The 22,137-nt window shown below is 40.9% G+C and overlaps 2 protein-coding genes across 2 annotated transcripts in view; one reads left to right on the top strand and one right to left on the bottom strand.

The window, feature by feature from the left end:
* Positions 1 to 7,621, bottom strand: part of LOC106808597 (cGMP-inhibited 3',5'-cyclic phosphodiesterase B-like) — an 88,568-nt gene extending 80,947 nt beyond the window's left edge. The window contains exon 1 of the mRNA XM_014811371.1: positions 6,797 to 7,621. Coding sequence (XP_014666857.1) covers positions 6,797 to 7,594 — 798 coding nt within the window. The 5' untranslated portion in view covers positions 7,595 to 7,621. The remainder of the gene's footprint in view (positions 1 to 6,796) is intronic.
* A 332-nt stretch (positions 7,622 to 7,953) lies between these two features.
* Positions 7,954 to 22,137, top strand: part of LOC106808606 (methylosome protein 50-like) — a 19,434-nt gene continuing 5,250 nt past the window's right edge. The window contains exons 1-3 of the mRNA XM_014811386.1: positions 7,954 to 8,094; positions 19,618 to 19,803; positions 21,234 to 21,428. Of these exons, the coding sequence (XP_014666872.1) occupies positions 8,037 to 8,094; positions 19,618 to 19,803; positions 21,234 to 21,428 (439 nt within the window). The 5' untranslated portion in view covers positions 7,954 to 8,036. The remainder of the gene's footprint in view (positions 8,095 to 19,617; positions 19,804 to 21,233; positions 21,429 to 22,137) is intronic.

The raw sequence follows: 22,137 nt of genomic DNA, 5'->3' as shown, positions 1-22,137 counted from the left end.
ATGTGTCTTCCCAATTATCACGCGCGTAATTGAGTGAAGGCAGTGACATTACATCAGGAGTGTATAATGACAAATATTTGTCAGGCGTTCTAGAGCCCAGCTGTGAATATTATATCAAGAGTCCAAAATAAGAAGATTTCTATTATAGAATCTAAAGGATTTCTAAGAATTCTATACTTCTAAGAATCTAAGAATTTCTATTACTAGAAGAATTTCTACTTACTAGACAATTTCTATTACTAGATAGAATTTCTATATGTACTCTGCTTATATCAAGAGTAATAAAGTATAAATCTTGTCATATTAACAACATTTATTTTTATTAACTCTGTCTTGTTATATTGCAGTACGGAAACCGGTTTGGTTTCACAACCGGTGCTTACGACACCGGGCTCGCAGTACAATTATTTGCAGAGGGGCGTGTTATGCCTGACCTCCGCACTCACATGTATGCACGACTTAGCTTAAAAACGGAACATAGATGCCATTATCGACTTACAACGAGAGAAAATCAGTCAAGATTACATGCCTTCTGCCTGATTTGCTCGGCTGTGGTGAAAGTAGGGCGTAGATACGAGCGATAATCAACGCTTGTTACTAGGCACTTGATACACTCGAGAGTGCAACAATAGAAAAACGAATATGCAAACGAATATGCAAACCAGAATATGAAAAGGTCCACAACGTAAGTTCTGTAGTTAGTACAGGGCGGGCGTGAGCTATCAGAAGACCATGCCTAGAGATCTCTATTCATGTACTCTGGCAATCAAATACATAATATGACGTCTATCTATAGTATTACTTGATTATAATCTTGATATGATCAGTAGTAGTGCGTGCAGCAAGCTATGTATCAGAAAGTCACTTGAAGACCACTACATGTTGGGCAGGTTAGTGGCGTTTAAGGCTAGCTCTAGAAACTATATCCTCTTTCCCTCTGGGCACAGGTCTGGCATGAGCGAAGGGCTATAGTCTAAGGCTATGGCTAATGACTATACTCATTTATAAAATTATGTATTTACTCTGCAATGTGTCCAGGTGAGGGGATGCGAATTTTAATCCACACAGTATAGCAGTGAATGAAAGACTGACGTTTGATTTAATTCTTCAAAAATATGAATATACTTGATTCAATGCAAAATTGACCTGAAAACTAATTTCGATACGAATCATTTGAAAGCCTCATAGAAACTCAGAGTGATGGGTTTTTACAGCTGTCGTATTCAAATTGATTTTCATCCCCAACTGTTAATAATATACATTATTAATTGATACATTTCGTTTTTCAGCTATGATATATCAATGGTATGTGATTATGTGAATTGATCATCACGCTCATTACGTAAATATCTGGAAGTTTATTAAGCGCTCTACTAAATCAAATAGATTACTGCACAGTTGATTACGCGCACTGGTTGTTGTTAGTTAATCTACTCGTGAAAAAAACAAATGTTTTTTTCTTATTCGAACCGTGTCCTGGCGATGGCATATTCATATCTTTTCATCTCCAGTTGAAAATAAATTACTACGGAGCTGCGGCGAGGCCTGATTTCGCTCTCGTGAGCGTTTCAAATGGGCGCTCTGGTATACAACAATTGACGAGAGCGAAAATATAGAATAAAATCGCTCCCGTGCCGCCGCAGCGTTCTGAAATTAGTGCCAGAGCCTAGGCCTCATACCCGACCAAGTTTTTGCTGCGGGTCGCGCCCACTCTCTCCGAAACTGGCCGGTCCTGCCTGACCTGGCAGCTTTTCCCTCATTATTACGCTGAAAAACTACGGTTAGCATGCAATCGCAGTTTAAATCAGACTTATAAGCAGAGCGCATAATCCCGATGGCGCGTTCTCAACGGTATGACGGGTTATCCAAACCATCTAGATGCTGCAATGAACTTCCCTCAACGGCATTGATTCCATCACACTATATCAATAGACTCGCGACAGTCTATTAGAAATTCATATTACTGCATCGCCCATTGGCATGTTGCGTAGCCCAGTGATTTATTGAACCGCATAACAATAAGTTTTAATATCGCAGGGTTATCGTGGTGTGAGTGAGGGTTACGACTAGGTGACACCTGACCGGCAGCGTAACAATCGCTGATTTAACTGAATTTCGTCACTTATTCTTAACCATAGAAATGTGGATTCTATTTTTATCAGTTATTATTATCTAGATAGCAATTCGTATAACTGTATAGTACTTAATAGATTCTATGGAACTTGTAACGTTTGCTGGAATTGCGGAGCATTGATCATGCATGGTGGGTACCTGTGGACTGGAAAGGATGAAAAAACGATGAAGTTATAATCCGTTACTATCAATAGCTCCCTCTGACTATTCTAGAGATTCCATTTTTTTTTACATACTCAATAGTAACTAATAAACTCTCTTGCGAAGTTTTCTGACTTGCTCGAGTTTATATCAATAAGAAAGTTAAGAGATGAAATATAATATGAACAGTAAAAAAAAAGAAACTTAAAAATAACCTTACCATCATTACTCATGAATTATAATTCTTTGATTTCCTGGTCTTTGTTCATTTTACCTTGACTATGTGTAGCTGTGTAGTGCATGTCTGTCTGTGTGCATGAAATTGAATGAAGAATGTGATGGTTCTTATCCGAGTGAAAATGAGATTTAAAAAATCGTGATGGAGATGTAATTTGTTGACGATTTCTTAACACTGATAGTCTGATACAGGTGCTGAGATGCCTGAATGCTGAGCAATGATATTAGAGTCAGTGCATCAAAATTATGAAATATTTTATCAAAAGTCATGCTATGAACAAGTAGCTCTGGCAAGCCTAAAATAGCTCTCGTAAAAAAATTTAGCGAGAGCTCTTTTTTTCAAATACAAAATCAAAAAAGAGCTCTCGTAAAAAAAAAGTAAATTTTAGGCAACTGTCTTCACCCATCACACCCCTTTAATTAAGCGATCTTTTCATGAAGCCGATTCAATGGATGCTTTATGCGTGAAGTAAATTAGCTTGAACACGTTCTGCCACAGGTAACACCTGGCAGGCTTGAAAACCTTTAATTTAACAGGGTATCTAATTATAATTGAATTTAAAAATAATGATTTAACAGGGTCATATTGAATGAATTTAATATGCTGCTTGTTGCGAGTGCAGCTACTCCAGCGCAGACAACATCAGATGTTCCAGCACACGTGATTTATGAAATGACTTGCACACATCAATGTAGTACAATGACTTGATACAACAAAAAGTTTACTTTTTTTAAAGCGATGGATGCAAAATATACAGTGGTGCACAAAGCTGGCATATGTCAATGCATCTTATAATTTGCTATAGCATGTGAACTATTTAGAGCATGCAGCTTAACAATAGGAATTACCAAGATTTTGGAAAATCACCAGTGTAGAAGAATTAGTGACTAACACTTGTTAGACGTGGCTGTGTATAGACGTGTTACTGGAATACTGAAGCGAATTGATTTTGATTTCAATTTATTTGACAATTTGCTGCTGAACTCAATATTACACTACATAATTTATTCACTATTAATTTCAAGCGAAACTCATGTGTCCTTCGTTAAGACAATTATCTTTTGACTGCTTCAAATATTAAGACTTACGACAGATTTTCGTAATAGCTGCAATCTATCTGTTTGAGTGAAGTGATTACTTCCTAAACAATCCGCCATCACTCATTACCATGCATCAAAACCTCAAAATTACAAATTGTTATCTTTAAATTGGCATGGTTTGAGTCTTCTGACTTTTGTTATATTAGCCGTGCTCTTTGAGTCAAATCCTCGAATAAATTTGGAAGCGAAATTTCAACGCTAATTCTATCAAGCTATAACTAGGTAGATTCTTAGATTCCATACTAAACAAGTGCCGCAGTGCGAACAGGCTCATCTGGTGTCTGGTGTTCTGCTGATAAATTCATTTGTGCATAGCAAGACGTCTTATACATAGCCTTCTTTATTCTTGTTTGACTTCGTAGCCATTGGAACAAATATATCAGCTACACTTTCGCACCACCTAATCTCTATGCATTGCAGACACCATGTGCATTACAGGTTGGGCAGCAACAATTATGATTAGAAGTGTGCCAGCCATGGGCTGCCCCGTGTTTTTGCCTACCCACACGAGCATTCACTGATTCAGCCTTCAGGTGCCTATAGACAGACTGCTTAGAAAATAATTACGATTTAAGGAGCGTAAACCTTGTTCAAACAACATTTGCCTTTGCAATTAAACTGGCAACTGTAGCCTACATTCACACAGGTATGGGCTCTAAATAATAGCAAAAGCAGTTCAGTCGTTTGTTAAACAGTCAACAAAATCAATGTTAACCCTCCTCTTGAGGGTCAAAGTGTTATCCGAACTTACTCTTCAATGTCACTGTCAGCGGAAAGTACATTTCATGCGGTCCTTTCAATAAAGCCATAAAAATGGTAGGTCGGTCACCACTGAAACAAAAAAGTTTTTCAATCGCTCGTCAGACCATGTCTCAGAAAATGTCTAAAAATCTGCCCTGTGCCCCATTGACCTTTGACGTGCGACCTCCAATTTCGCACAGTGATGGCTTTTCCTACCATGATGCTATACACCGACTTAGGACTATCACGAGCCTAGTCGAGCCGTTTAGATTGTGTGCCGCAATTCTGCATTTCCTCCTATACCCTTAAGTTAAGGAGGGAATGTTCCCCTTCTTTTACACCTCTTGACCTTTGACCTTTGACCCCAGCTTCGACATCCCAACTCGTTTCGAATTACCCCCCACGTCCCGAATATCGTGACCGTTACGTCGACGGTTAAGATTTGTGCCACACTGTTGATCGGCCGACGAACGGACGGACGGACAATCATGCGATTCTACAAGCTGCACCTGACTACGTCAGATGAGCTAAAAACAATATAATATGCATGCTTGTAGGTGAAACTATATAGTTCAGGGCCGTAGCCTGCCGGGGGGGGGCAAGAGGGGCAGCAGCCCCCCTATATTTTAAAGCAAAATAATAAAAAAATATTGTTCTACTAAACGAGAATTGTCGTAGTCAGAATGAAGGCTGTTCATGTACTCAAAAGTGCCTCAAATAACGGCATCTCCTGCGATCTATATTTTCAAAATTTCCTGTGGGAGGACCCCCAGACCCCCACACCTGTTTCTCACCACCTCCTTGAAATCCTGGATCCGCCACTGCCCCCTCCCCCTAGGAATTTGCTCAGCCTACGGCTCTGTTGTTTACTAAATGTTGCTCATTTTAGAGCTATTGGAAAAAATAATAACAACTTACTAGTTCAATAGAACCCAATGTATTCTCATTCACAATGAGATAGAGAAATAATGTTTCAGTATTCAAGAAACAATTAAAAATCATATATAAATGATATCATATTATATAATATTATGCAAACTGTAACTATACATTCAATCTTATTTGTGTGCAGTCTCTTTGTTGCTTACAAAAAAAATATACCTCATGCAAATCGTGTGCGCGCGCGTGCATGCGTGTGTGCGTGCATGCGTGTGTGTGCGCGTGCGTGTATTTGTGTGTGTGTGTGTGTGTTTGTGTGTGTGTGTGTGTGTGTGTGTGTGTGTGTGTGTGTGTGCCTGTCGTGTGCGTGTGCTGTGCGCGTGCCGCGTGCGCGTGCGCGGTGTGTGGGTGTGCGTGCATGCGTGTGTACGTGCGTGTCATTATGGCCTGGGGTGACTAAAACAAAATAAACTTCAACAGTTCTAGCTATACGTATAGTATATATTGTATATATATACGTGTACATTGTAGTTCATGTAATAATACAGTAACATAAAGTAACAATAATTACGCGTAAGTGTAAGCGTAACAACTTCGCACTATAAAGTAATAGCATTGAATCTTGGAATAAAACACAAAAACAACTTTAAATTAACTACAATCAACACAATATTACCAAGCTACGCTACTATAAATAGTATACTCAGGGTCCGAAATTAACGGGAGTCCGGAGTCAAATACTCCCTGATTTACTGTCGGACTCTCTGATTTGACATTATGCAGCCTGAGTCCGTGTGACTCCCTGAAAATTCTGCCATACTAACTTAGTAACTAGTTCAGTTCTGGAGCACGGCCTCGTGGAATTGCTGTATTTTTTCAGCTAATGTCCAAAGAAAATTTGGCAGACATGCAACTGCCATGAATCTTAAAAAATAAGCACATGCGTTATTGTTAATATCTTTAATTTTGAACCTCAGACTGCGGACTCCCTCATTTCGCTGCGCTCCCTCATTTTGAGGGTAAGTAGTCCGTTGGACTCCCTTGTTCAAAAGTCAATTTCTACCCCTGTATACACATAATATAGAATAATTATTATAATACTATTATATATAATATTTATATGATGTGTATATATATATATATATGAATATATATATTAGTACCACTACTAGCATACATTTCAGTCTATATACTCTATACAATAATTAGAAGAACACAATTTAGGCAGCCTAGCCAATAAATTGCTCGAGAGCCAGTCAGTCACATGAGAGTAAATTTCGTTAGTGAAGATGCCCAACCATATAAATGCAAACCGACGTGTGGGTGGGTGTACGAATGCAGTACACTAATTGCAATCTGATTGATGGATGCGCCGATTGATAGATAGATATGCGCGCTCGCGTGTACGATATATACACACCACACACACACACATATATAATATATATAAATATATATATATATATATATATATATGTTGTGTGTCGTGTGTGTGTGTGTTGTGTGTGTGTGTGTGTGTGTGTGTGTGTGTCGTCAGCCGATGAATACCGAGTAATTTCCTTACCTGGACCTGGTTCTTTTGTATGAGTCCCAGCGCCGGCAACGACGTCCTGCGTCCTCTGTGGTTAAACGCGGGTGGTCCGTTGCCGCTGCTGGACGTTCGCCGTCTCTTCACCGCCGGTATCTTTGCATCGTGCATGACGAGGCCACTACCGCCAGCCGGCCTCATCATCGTCTCCATGTGGTTTGCGAGGACGACACCCAGCGCGCCGCAGACGTACGCCACGAACGGCCGAAAGCCCTTCGGAATCTCCGTGAGCAGCGTGACTGCTACGAAACGGATCACACTGACGAACGATATCACGGCGGCGCTCTCGCGCGAGTCGAGCGACGAGAAGGTGTTCGCGAGGCCGACGCTGCCGAGCACCGCCGTCAGTAGTACTGGCGACGCGAGATACGAATCGGTCCGCACGCTCATTGTCTGGCCGACGATTTCGCCTCCGAAACAGGCGATGAACAACATGTACACACTGGCGGCGTTCCACGAGCGACGGAAGTACACCGGCAGCCAGTAGAACGCCGAACTGATGCTGAACAGCGGTACGATTACGGAACATATTCGCTGCAGAATCAATCCTAAGTCCAACGTCACCAACCAGTATACCAAAATCGCGCCGAGTAGGCAAACTCCCGTAGTCAGCAAATGCCGCTGCTGTGTCGTCAGTCGTATGTGAGTTAGTCCAAACCACTGCGATACATTTAATCCGCTACACTCTAAAGGCGTAACGAGCACATGAACGTACCCGTTGTTTTCCTGCTCCTGTTCATCTCTCGGAGTCCTGCTAGTAGAGGGCTTGGCCATTTTCCCCTGCTAACTGACAAGCTTTGATCATTGCCTAGCTTATTCATCCACTGCCGCTTGTTATGGGCCGACGCATGCGATTGTCGCGAAGCAGAATGAGGCCTGATAGGGGATTTGAGCAACGGTTCAAAACAATCACAACTTTGCCAGATAGGGACCATAGGGTACACATTCTTAGACCATACGTCAAATTTAATTAACATAAATGCGCATAATTACTATTATTTACAATCAATCTTCTTTTCTGATGATCATCTTGTTATTTGTGTGTTTATTTATGTTATTTTCCGATAATAACTTCTGTACTGTCGGGCCACACAGAGTTTCATGGTGGTGGCAGCACTAGACGAGTAGCAGTAGTGTCCATGCCTGTGCCAAGAAAGGCCGGTGTGTTTTCATTGAATTTTCAGTGATCGTCGGAGACTCGGAGAAACGTTTTGTTATGGCTAATGTTCCAGCACAAATGGATCCTCATCTTCAGGGACTTAGCTACTCTAATGGTAAATAATCAAGGTTGATGTACTAATGTTATCGGGTAATGTGTTACATCCTGCGCCTAGCTCTAGTAACTAGCTCTAGTTCTATAACCCGCGTACATTTACGCGGGCTATAGTACTAGAGCTATAGTAACTATAGCTCAAGGGGTCGTTGTCGTATCAGGTATTACAGATATGTACCCGAGGTACATATATGTATACACAAAGTGTACCAGACTTGTACTACAGAAGTGTACCCTAACCCTAACACTAACCCTAACCCTATTCCCTAGCACTAACGCTGAGAGGGTCTATGTCCCCCGGGGTACTGCCGGAACGTACCCTGGGTACGGTCCGGTATACCGGAACGTATACCCTGGTACTATCTAATATGGCGACCGTACCTCGCCTACTCTACTAACGAGTCTAGGGAGTCGTCTACGCCTACTCCCTAACCCGAACCCTAACCCTAACCCTAAACCTAACCCTAATCCTAACCCTAACCATATCAAATAGTGACCAGGGTACGTTCCGGCAGTACCCTGGGGGACATAGACCCTATGAGCAACACTAACCCTAAACATACCTCATATAAAAATATAAACATAATACTAAACAACCTAAAACTACCTCGGGTACATATCTGTACGTAGTACCTGATACAACAACGACCCCATCTGCGTAACTATAGCCCGCGTACAGTTGCCGCTGGCTGCCAGTCGCAACTGTACGCGGGCTATATAGTTACTAGCGCCTACCTAGCTATGAAAACTATAATTTACCTAGTATGAATCCTCAAGGAACATTCTCTATACCTTATACTGTATATCATGTGATAAAGCTGCAAATAATAATGTACGCGAAGCTGGATCAGAAATACAGCATCAATAACGCATTTAATCGAGAAACAAGCGGGAGACGCGGGGGACAGGCATGGGGCGAATTTTAGAAGAATGGAGAGAACGTGTGTGCAAATATTTTCCCTAAATGAAAAAAATGAGGCGGCAGAAAAATACTTCGCTGTTATAATATTAACTTTATAGCCATATATATATCCTATTTGTACGTCTATTTTTTGGATGTCAAAATAGCTGCCATTCACTTCTCAAACACTTCGTTGGTACTTCGCGGTATCTAGCACGCCACTCTGCCACAGGCGGTGCGAAGGGCTATAGTTCTAGAGCTAGTGACAAGATAACTCTGTGCCTTCGAAAAGTGAACACACAACAACAAACCATCGGGTGTATATACATACATGATAACAGGAGCGTATAATGACAAATATATTATAAGCGTATAATGACGTATATATTTGTCATTATACGCTCCTGATGATAAATAACAAAATTGGTGTAGCAATGTGTCTTCCCAAATTATCACGCGTATATGTGAGGTGAAGCAGTGACTTACATCAGGAGTGTATAATGACAAATATTTGTCACGTTCTAGAGCCCAGCTCGTGAAATATTATATCAAGAGTCCAAAATAGAAGAATTTCTATTATAGAATTCTAAGGATTTCTAAGAATTCTATGAATTTCTAAGAATTCTAAGAATTTCTATTACTAGAAGAATTTCTATTACTAGAAGAATTTCTATTACTAGAAGAATTTCTATTATGTACTCTTGCTTATATCAAGAGTTAATAAAGATAAATCTTGTCTTATTAACAACATTTGTTTTTATTAACTCTGTCTTGGTTTATATGCAGATACGGAAACGGTTTGGTTTCACCGGTGCTTACGACACGCGGGCCGGCAGTACAATTATTTCAGAGGGCGTGGTTATCTGACCTCGCTCACATTGTATGCACGACTAGCTTAAACGGACACATTGATGCCATTATCGACTTGCAACGAGAGAAAATCAGTCAAGATTACATGCCATTCTGCCTGATTTGGCTCGGCTGTGTGAAAGTAGGGCGTAGATACGAGCAGATAATCAACGCTTGTTACTAGCACTGATACACTCGAGAGTGCAACAATATGAAAAACGAATATGCAAACGAATATGCAAACGAATATGAAATAGGTCACAACGTAATTTCTGTAGTTAGTACCGTGAGCATATCAGAAGAACATGCATAGAGATCTCTATTCATGTACTCCTGAGCATATCAATACAAATATGACGTAATCTATAGATATGATCTTGATATGATCTTGATATGATCATAGCAGGAGATCATAGTAGTGCGTGCAGCGAAGCTATGTACAGAAAGTCCCGAAGAGTCACTGACACGTTGGGCAGGTTAGGGCTAAGACAAGCTCTAGAACTATAGCCCTTCACTCTGCCACAGGTCTGTGGCAGAGCGAAGGGCTATAGTTCTAGGGCTAGGCTAAGACTTACTCATCTAAATTATGTATTTTACCTGCAACGTGACAGGTGAGTGGATGCGAATTTTACCACCACATTATCAGCAGTGAAGAAAACGACGTTTGATTTTATTTATTCAAAATATGATATACTGATTCAATGGCAAAATGAACGAAAACTAGTGAATTCATTTGAAACTCCAGAAACTCAAAGTGATGGGTTTTACACTGTCTACAAATGATTTCATCCACTGTAATAATAACATTATTAATAGTCTAATAGATACATTCATTTTCACTAGATAAACAAGGTAGGAATGTGAATGATCATCACGCTCAAACGTAAAACTGAGAGTTAAAGCGCTCTACTAAATCAAATAGATTACGTGCACAGTGGATTACGCGCACGTGTGTTGTAGTTACTACTCGTGAAAAAAACAATGTTTTTTTCTTTTCGAACCGTGTCCTGGCGATGCATTCATATCTTCACCCCCTTTAAATTACGATTTTTTAATGAAGCCGATTCAATGAGCTTTATGCGTGAGCTAAATTAGCTTGAACACGTCTCCACAGGTAACACTAGCAGCTGAAAACCTGTAATTTAACAGGGTATCTAATTATAATGAATTTAAAATATGATTTAACAGGGTATATGATGAATTAATATGCTGCTTGTCGAGTGCAGCTACTCCACGCAGACAAATCAGTGTTCCAGCACACGTGATTTATGAAATGACTTGCACACATCAATGTTACAATGACTTGAATAAACAAAAAGCTTTACTTTTTAAAGCGATGATGTCAAAATATAAGTGTGTGCACAAAGCCTGGCTATGTCATGCAGTCTTATAATTTGCTATACATGTACTATTAGAGCATGCAGCTTTAAATAGGAATTACAATTTTGGAAAATCACAGTTTAGAGAATTAAGTGACTACACTTGTTAGACGTGGCTGGTAATAGACGTGTTACTGAATACTTAAGCGAAATTGATTTTGATTTCAATTTAATTTGACAATTTGCTGCTGAAATCAATATACACTACATATTTATCCACTATTAATCTTCAAGGAAACTCATGTGTCCTTGTTAAGACAATTATCTTTTGACTGCTTCAAATATTTAAGACTTATCGACAGATTTTCGTAATAGCATGCATCTATCTGTTTGAGTGAAGTGATTACTTCCTAAAACAATCCGCCATCACTCATTACCATGCATCAAAACCTCAAAATTACAAATTGTCATCTTTAAATTGGCATGGTTTGAGTCTTCTGACTTTTGTTATATTAGCCGTGCTCATGTATCTTGAGTCAAATCCTCGAATAAATTTGGAAGCGAATTTCAAGCTAATTCTATCAGACTATAACTAGGTAGATTCTTAGATTCCATAATAAACAAGTGCCGCAGTGCGACAGGGCTCATCTGGTGTCTGGTGTTCTGCTGATAAATTCATTTGTGCATAGCAAGACGTCTTATACATAAGCCTTCTTTATTCTTGTTTGACTTTCGTAGCCAATTGGAACAAATATATCAGCTACACTTTCGCACCCACCTAATCTCTATAGATGCATTGCAGACACATGTATGAGCATTGCATGTTGGCAGGCAACAATTATGATTAGAAGTGTGCCAGCCATGTGCTGCCCCGTGTTTTTGCCTAACCACACGAGCATTCACTGATTCAGCCTTCAGGGTGCTATAGACAGACTGCTTTAGAAAATAATACGATTTAAGGAGCGTAAACCTTGTTCAACAAACATTTGCCTTTGCAATTAAACTGTGCAACTGTAGCCTCACATTCACACAGGTATGGGCTCTAATAATAGAAAAAGCAGTTCAGTCGTTTCAGTCAACAAATCTATGTTTAACCCTCCTCTTGAGGGTCAAAAGGTTATCCGACACTTACTCTTCACATGTCACTGTCAGCGGAAAGTACATTTCATGGTCCTTTCAATAAAGCCATAAAAATGGTTGGTCGGTCACCACTGAAACAAAAAAGTTTTTCAATCGCTCCGTCAGACCATGTCCTCAGAAAATGTCTAAAATCTGCCCTGTGCCCCATTGACCTTTGACGTGCGACCTCCAATTTCGGCACAGTGATGGCTTTTCCTACCATGATGCTATACACCGACTTAGGACTATCACGAGCCTAGGTCGAGCCGTTTAGATTTGTGCCGCAATTCTGCATTTCCTCCCTATACCTTAGTTAAGGAGGGAAGTGTTTCCCCTTTTTTACGCCTCTTGACCTTTGACTTGCCCCAGCTTCGACATCCTTCCAACCTCCGGTTTTTCTCGGGGAAAATTACCCACGTCCCGATATCGTGACCGTACGTCGATGCGGATGTAGATTTGTTGCCCAACTTGTTTGATGAGCCTGCGACGACGACGACGGACAATCATGCGATTTACAAGCCTGACACCCTACGTCAGATGAGCTAAAACAATTATAATATTCATGCTTGTAGTGTGACTTATAGCTTCAGGCCGTAGCTGCGCGGGGGGGGGCAAAGCGGCGACGGCAGCAGCCCCCCTTATATTTTTAATGGCAAATAATAAAAATATTGATTCTACTAACGCGAATTGTCGTAGGTCAGAATGAAGCGCTGTTTCATGTACTCAAAGTGCTCAAATGACCAATCTCCTGCGATCATATATTTTCAATTTCCTGTGGAGACCCAGACCCACACTGTTTTCTCACACTCTTTGAATCCTGGATCCGCCCCTTGCCTCCCCTAGGATTTGCTCAGCCTACGGCCTCTTGTTGTTTACTAATTGGTTGCTATTTTAGAGCTATTGGAAAAAATAATAACAACTTACTAGTTCAATAGAACCCAATGTATTCTTATTCCAATTGAGATAGAGAAATAATGTTTCGTATTCAAGACAATTAAATCATATATAATATCTATTATATAATTATTATGCAAAAACTGTAACTATACATTCAATCTTATTTGCTGCTTGATCTCTTTTGCTTACAAAAGACATAACCTCATGCAATCGTGTGCGCGGCACCCACATCGTGGCTCGCGTGCATGCGTGTGTGCGTGCATTGCCGTGGTGTGCGCTGTGCGTGTATTTTGTTGTGTGGTTGTGTGTTGTGTTTGTTGTTGTGTGTGTGTGTGTGTGGTGGTGTGTCGTGTGTGGTGTGCGTGTGCGTGCGCGTCGCGGACGCGGTGCGCGGCGTGTGTGTGGTGGGTGTGCGTGCATGCGTTGGGTTGTTACGTGCGTCGGTCACTTATGGACTGGGGCTGACTACACAATTAACTTCACAGTCTAGCGTATTACGTATAGTTATTATTGTTATATATATGACGGTGTACTTGCTAGTTCATGTCTATTACAGTAACATAAAGTTTACACTACTTACGCGTAAGTTGTAAGCGTAACAACTTCGCACTATCAAGTATTAGCCTTTGAATCTTGGAATCAAACCAAACAACTTTAAAATTAACTCAATCAATCACAATATTACAAGCTACGGTCTTAAATAGTTATACTCAGGTCCGAAATTAACGGCAGAGGTCCGCGAGTCAATATCCCTGATTTACTCGTCGGACTCTCTGCTTTGGACATTATGCAGCCTGAGGTCGTGTGATCCTGAAAATTCTTGCCTATACTAAACTTAGTAACTATTTCGTTCTGGAGCACCGGCTCGTGGGATGCTGTATTTTTTCAGCCTATGTCCATAAGGAAATTTGGCCAGACATGCAACTGCGATTGCATAATCTTAAAGATAAGCACTGCGTTATTGTTATATCTTTATTTTGACCTCAGACTGCCTCGGACTCCCTAATTTCTGCTCGCTCCCTCTTTTTTGGGGTAGTAGTCGTGTTTTGGTTACTACTTGTGCAAAAGTCAATTTCTAGCCCGCTGTTACACATATAGGTATATATTTCTATCTTTTATATAGTTTCTTTGTATGTGTATACTTATATATATATATGAATATATATATTGTACACTGACTACATTAATTTCACGGGTTTCATATTAATCTCTATACATATTAGAGACACAATTTAGGCAGCCTAGCATAAATTTGCATCGAGGCAGTCTGAGTACATGGAGTAATTTCGTTAGTGAAGTGCCCAACATATAAATGCAATACGACGTTCGGTGGCGGGCGCTGTCGAGATGCGTAAACTATTGCAGTGCTGATTGATGGATGCCGCCGATTGATAGATGATATGCGCGCTCGCGTGTACGATATATCACACAACACACAAATTATGACATATATTATATATATATTATATATATTATATATGTTTGTGTGTGTGTGTGTGTGTGTGTGTGTCCCTGTGTGTCTGTTGTGTGTGGTGTGATCCTGTGTGTGTCGTCAGCGATTGATACGAGTAATTCCGTACCTTGGCGACCTCGGTTTTTTTGTATTGCAGTACGCGCGCCTGCGCAACGACGTCCTGCGTCTCTTGTGTTAACGCGGTGTGGTCCGTTGCGCTGCTGGACGTTCGCTCCGTCTCTTTCACCGCCGGGTATTCTTGTGATATTCATGGACGAGGGCCACTACTCGCCAGCGCCGGCCTCATCATCGTTTCCATGTGGTGTTGCGAGTGGAGCGTGACACCCGCGCGCGCCGCAGACGTACGCCACGACGGCCGAAGCCCTTCGTAATCTCCGTGGCAGGCGTGGACACTGCTACGGAACGGATCCACTGACGTATACGATATCCGGCGAGCGCTCTCGCCGCGAGTTCGCCGAGCGACGACGCGCTCTTCCGACGGCCGACGCTGCCGCAGCACGTCCGTCAGGTAGTACTGGCGACGTGCGAGATACGATCGGTCTCTGCACGCTCATTGTTGGCCGACGTATTGCGCTCCGAACAGGCGCTGACACATGTTACGCATCTGGCGGACGTTCCGACGAGCGACGGAAGTACACCGGTCGCCAGTAGAACGGGCCGAACTGCATGCTGAACGAGCGTTACGGCATTACGCGAATTATTCGCTGCAGAATCAATCCTAGTCCACAATCGTCACCACCAGATATAGCCTCGAAAATTCGCGCGAGTAGGCAACTCCCGTAGCTCAGCAATGCCGTGGCTGTGTCGCTCCGTCGTATGCTGAGTTAGTCCAAACCACTTGCGATACATTTAATCGCTACACTCTAAAGGCTCGGTAACGAGCACATGACGTACCGTTATTGTTTTTCCTGCTCCTGTTCATCTTTCTCGAGTCTGCTGTAGAGGGCTTGGCCATTTTCTCCCTGCTAACTGACAAGCTTTGATCCTTGCTAGCTTATATCTATACAAAAATGCGCTTGTTATTGGCCGACGCATGCGATTGTCGGCGAAGCGAATGAGGCGTGAATAGGGGATTTGAACATGCAACGCGTTCAAAACAATTCAACAACTTTGCCAGATGGCGCCATAGTAGGGTTACCCTTCTTGACCATTACGTCAAATTTAATTAACATAGAATGCGCATTAATTCACTAGTTATTTACATCATCTTCTTCTTCTTGATGTTCATTCTTGTCTATTTGGACTGTGTTTATTTATGTTATTTTTCCGATATAACTCTGTCTGTCGGCACACAAGTTTCATGGTGGTGCAGCACTGCGAGTAGCAGTCGTGTCAATGCCTGTGCCAAGATAGTGCCGGTGATGTTTTTCATTGAATTTTCAGTGATCGTCGGAGACTCGGGAGCAAGGTTTTTTTGTTATGGCTAATGTTTCCAGGACAAATGGATCCTCATCTGTCAGGGGACTTAGTCTACGTGCGTAATCGGTACATAATCAGGTTGATGTTACTACTGTTTATTCGCGGTTGAATGTTGTTACATCCTGCGCCTAGCTCTGTAACTCTAGTATAGGCTTAGCTCTGGTTTCTATAACCGCGTACATTTACGCGGCGGCTATATGTACTAGAGCTATGTATTATAGCTAAAGGGGTCGTTGTCGTATCATGGTACAGATATGTACCGACGGTCTACTATATGTATACACAAGTGCTCAGCTTTATTCAGAAGTGTACCTACCCTAACACTACCTAACCTTCCTGCCACTACGCTGAGATGAGGTCTATGTCCCTTGGTTTCTGCCGGACTACCTGGGACGGCGGTATTACCGAACGTATACTGGTTTTAATATGGGGACGTACTCGTACTTTACTATCGGACCTAGGGAGTCGTCTCGCCTACTCGTCCGTAACCCGAACCTACCTAACCTAGACTAACCCTCATCTAACCCTAACTATCAATAGTGCCAGGGTACGATCGAGCAGTACCCTGTGGGGAAATAGACCTCATGTAGCAACAGAACCTAACATGACTCTATAAATTACACATAATGATTACTAACACCTAACTACCCTCGGCGTCATATCTTGTACGTAGTACGTACCTGATACTAACAACGACCCCAGTCTGCGTTAACTATAGCCCGCGTACAGTTGCCGCTGGCTGCCAGTCGCAACTGTACGGGGGCTATAATATAGTTACTAGCGCCTACCTAGCTAAGAAAACTATAATTTACCTAGTATGAATCCTCAAGGAACATTCTCTATACCTCATACTGTATATCATGCAGAAATGGAAGCGCTTTCAGTGAATGTAGAGTAAAATACTAATTACAGGGGTCGAAATTCGATTTATATTATGGTATCCATTCGGGATACCAGGTATTGAAATCTGGTAGGAAAAGACTAATCCCCGGGCACTCTGTGAGGGCGAGCCCACAATGTAGGGGTGGTCGGGTAGGGTATGGTTAGGGTTATGGTTTAGGTTAGGTTTAGGGTTAGCGTTAGGGTTAGAGTTAGGCCTACTCTACCCGACCCTACCCTACCCGACCACCCCTACACTGTGGGCTCACCCTTACAGAGTGCCCGGGGGTTAGTCTTACCAAATCTGGTATCCCCCCAAAAAATCTGGTATCCCATTTTTTGGATAGTAATTTCAACAATGTTGGTATCCAAAATCTTGAAATATGCAATAATAGCATTTGAAAAATATTAATATGTAATATAATTGTATCCCCCGCGACGAAGTCGGCAGATCTCAGGCAGATGAGTTGTGTAACAAACCTTAGTCTTTGTGACTTATTTAACTTTACCTACCTTCTACGTCCTTACAGAGATATTTCATTCATACTAGATCACGGGGGATACATGTAGTTGGCGAAAACTGCCCTTTCTAGTTCTTATATAAAAACATGAAAACAGATTCACAGATATGCACAGACAAGTACACTGCAGATGTATTGTCTAGACGCATTGTCTGGTTCGCTTGAAACATGGTATACACATCACATTTAAGATCAACATTGGCCACGCTTAAGCCTGGCGCACATTGCCGAACATTTTCCCGAACAAATGTTTGTTCGAACAAATGGTTTTGTCTGGCAATGTGCGGTGAACAATTGCTGAGCGCACATTGCCGAACATTTTGCAGCGAACAAATTAACCTCGTGGTGCCGTCTAGTAGCTGTGTTGTAAAGAGTCACGTGATCGGCGAGTGGCCAATCGGCGTGATTGGCATTTACAAATGTTTCTAGAATTGTTCTACATTCACCGCACATTGACGAACATTCGACGAACAATGTTCGAGATATCAAACATTTCCGATCTTCAAAAACATTGTTCAGAACAAATGTTCGGCGACTTTTTTCACCGCACATTGCCGAACATTTCATGGAACATTGCTACGATAATGTTTTTGAGCAAAATGTTCGGCAATGTGCGCGTTTATGCTCAACAACCACAATCCCGATTTAGACGATTTTTTTTTTACTATCCCTGCGGGATACCAAGCATTGAAATCTGGTATCCAACACAAGAATCTACTATCCTGCGGATATCGGGATACCGCTCATTTCGACCCCTGTTAGTTACTAGTTATTAGTTGTTTAAAAATATGTTAACTTGGTATTTTCACGCACTAACTTCACACCTATGCACAAATTAAAGTGTGATTTCAGCCTTCGTTTCAAGTTGTGGCAATATCTACATCTATATGGTTTAACGTCGATCTGTCACTCTTGACTCAATAGCATAGATCTGATCTGGTGACATGGCGGAAAACTCACAGTTTGTTGTTTACACTATGTGAGTGGAAACTAGTTACGTGAAGATAAAAAACTAAATTGCAGCCACATTTTCAGATGCTTCTGTACTACTAATATAACCCAAACATGGTTATGTGCCTGCGTATATCGAAATTTAGCCTGCGCCTGGCCTGGATTACACACACGTACAATTTAGCGTGGGATAACTTTGTACGGAATAACTTGGCACGCTTTGAAGTGCATGGGCCTGGTCCCCCTCAATTGGAATGGCTATGTGTAATAGTCTGGACTAGTGCGTATATAGCGCAGGATATAGCATGTATGGACTGCAAGAATTTAGTCCAGGCCTAGCTTGGACTAGTTTGATATAGAATCGAATTTGCAGTCTGTACGGGCCATTAGAGAACTCGCTGATCCTGCAATTAGTATGTCTACCTTTTACCACAAAGGGCGTGAGTTCAAACCCTAAACAAGATAGTGAATTTTCTCGAAAGTGTACAAACCTAGGCTAGCTCATTAAATTGGATACTATAACTTCTTCATGGTTCGCATAACCATGTAAAATTGCGGGGCCGTCTCCAGTGATTTGGATGCAAAACAACCACTGAGGATGTAAAACAATCATTGACCATCCTTAATGCCCGCAAAGAGGTCAACCTGGTGTGGTTCTCCGAAGCTCACTAGTTGGTGAATCCGACCTCATATTGACATCGATGTAGCTAGTTAGATGCATGCGCTACCTTGTCACTACATTGAGTGTATGGGACACCAAAAAATATAAGGTCATATATCATAGCATGTCATAAAATTATACTCGGCCCTATAATTGCTCATCATTGTATGGCCAAGGCTATATGTACACTAGATTTAGTTTAGTCTCACGCTCAGTCATTGCGACTTCAGACAAAATGTTAGAGCTACTGCTAGGCCTATAGCCTTGCTGTTCTGAGCAGAGCAGAAAAATAAAGAATATAGAGTTACCATAGACATACACATAATATGTGTACACAAATCTATACATGTGTTCATGGTATCACCTGTACTGTAGTAAGCTACAATACGTAATAACGGTGGCATTTTCTAAGAAAAAAACTTGTTTCTGAAAAACTGAAGTGCAGTAATGAATATTACCGGCATCGTAGCGCTTTAAAATATTACTAGAAGTTGATGGTAGATAATATTACTAACTCGGAGTGTTTTATTTCAGAGGGTTACCTTTTTCTGTGTGCATCAGACCTAATCGGTAGATACTGGAGTGGGACATTGTGCTTGTTCAGAGACGGTTGTGCAGCACCGGACATCACACAGTGTTTGACAGGTTGTCAGACTGAAGGTGGACTGAATGACGTCCGGTGGATCACGAACCACAAAGCAGCCGTAGCTTCAGATTCCGGTATAAACAACATGACTGGCACTGTTATCTGTTACATGATTTCCATGTTTCAAATATGAAATATGCATCTAGCTTAAGTTATATTAAAATATAATAGATTTGTTTAAAATTATTCTGTGTAATATGTGCCTTGTTGTTAGTATTCCACAGAAAATTTAGAAATTTGAAATTTTTTGTGGGGGATTGAGATGCCACTCTCACATTTATTGCGTATGTGTCTTTTGCAAGACTTATTGCAATTGTTTGTTGTTTTAGTTATTTGATTAGATATAATTTTAGGGTCATGTATTTTTTTAAATTGTGAGAAGATTATTTATTGATGTTTGAGAAAGATATCAGTTTTCCTCTGAAGTTCGCTTTGGCAAATGGCTTAATTAAGTTCATTAATGTTCATTGCTCCCCATTGAAATATGATTTAATTGGCTTCAGATGTTTGATGCACTTATGGTAGAAATAGTCATTTTAGCATGGATCATGTAATAGCCACTGCCAAGCTATCATATTTCATCGCAGCCATGCAATTTTGCATCGTTATCATAAAAACGTCAACTATAATATCCCAAATGCTTAAATCACTTTTTAATTAATATCTCATGTCTCTTCTCGATCACTATTATTTTCTGTTTATTTTACATTTCTGTGTACAAATTTCTACTTATCATAATAGCAGGAGGCCATAGGGTAATTAAAAAAATCGTGCTGCCATTATTTGCATTATTTCCTAAATTGCCAGTTTAAATGTAAAATGCTATTTTCAGGTAGAGTGGTTTTTATACATTTCACAGTAAGTGCTTATAGATTTTAACTGACTTGTAAGTTATTAGCAGGAATGATTAAGCATTTAACAGAAACATTATTCATACTTATGGATTGTGCTGCCTAATAACGAGTCATTCATAATATAGAAGCATCACTGAATTGCAGTGTCACCGGTAAATATACAGTTTTGTAAAAATTATCCGAATGCCTTGGGCCAATTTAGACTTGTTGTTGCTACTCCTCGTCAGTAATCACTAATGAACAATTTCACATTAGCATTTATCCTACTTCTCTTCACACTTCAAAATTTCATGCAGTATGACACGTAATGAAGCGTACAGATTCGAAGTAGTAGGCAAAATCCTATGAGATCTCGTTGATACTCCTATTATCAGAGCACACTTGCCACATTGCTGCCGTATATTGTGTATGTTCTACTCTAGTCTCTCTACGCAATATATTGCATAAATATGCACGGCCCATACTGTCATCTATATACTGTTCTCCTCTCTCTTACTATCTACTGTTATCAGGAGTGTATAATATAGACAATGTTATACACTATAGACTATATTATACACTTATAGGCTATATTATATTATATATATCTATATTTAATTATCATACACTCCTGCTGTTTTCTGTACTTTATATGCTGGCCTGCTCTGTAGGTGGGCTGGAGGTGTGGGAAGTGAACGAGGCCAGGGATGAGATGCGACAGATCTCGTACAACTACGCGCACGATGACGCTGCCAACAGTTTGGACCTGACGTGCGATTCTCACGCAAAAGCCGTGACGGCTGGTTCTGACGGCAGAGTTTTCTTGTGGGATCTGGAAACCAACACCCACATACAAGGTTACAGAGGTAAGATAAGTGTAGAGAAACCAACACCCACATACAAGGTTACAGAGGTAAGATAAGTGTAGAGAAACCAACACCCACATACAAGGTTACAGATGTAAGATAAGTGTACGGAGACTAACACCCACATACAAGGTTACAGACATAGGATAAGTGTAGAGAAACTAACACCCACATACAAGGTTACAGATGTAAGATAAGTGTAGAGAAACCAACACCCACATACAAGGTTACAGACGTAAGATAAGTGTAGAGAAACTAACATCCACATACAAGGTTACAGAGGTAAGATAAGTGTACGGAGACTAACACCCACATACAAGGTTACAGACATAAGATAAGTGTAGAGAAACTAACATCTACATACAAGGTTACAGATGTAAGATAAGTGTACGGAAACTAACACCCACATACAAGGTTACAGATGTAAGAAAAGTGTATGGAAACTAACACCCACATACAAGGTTACAGAGGTAAGATAAGTGTACAGAAACCAACACCCACATACAAGGTTACAGAGGTAAGATAAGTGTAGAGAAACCAACACCCACATACAAGGTTACAGCGGTAAGATAAGTGTACAGAAACCAACACCCACATAAAAGGTTACAAATGTAAGATAAGTGTACAGAAACCAACACCCACATACAAGGTTACAGATGTAAGATAAGTGTACGGAAACTAACACCCACATACAAGGTTACAGAGGTAA

This window comes from Priapulus caudatus, unplaced genomic scaffold (assembly GCF_000485595.1).
Source record: "Priapulus caudatus unplaced genomic scaffold, Priapulus_caudatus-5.0.1 Scaffold289, whole genome shotgun sequence".
NCBI lineage: Eukaryota > Metazoa > Priapulida > Priapulimorpha > Priapulimorphida > Priapulidae > Priapulus > Priapulus caudatus.
The sequence above is the reverse complement of the archived record's forward strand: the minus strand, read 5'-3'. Positions and strand labels throughout refer to the sequence as shown.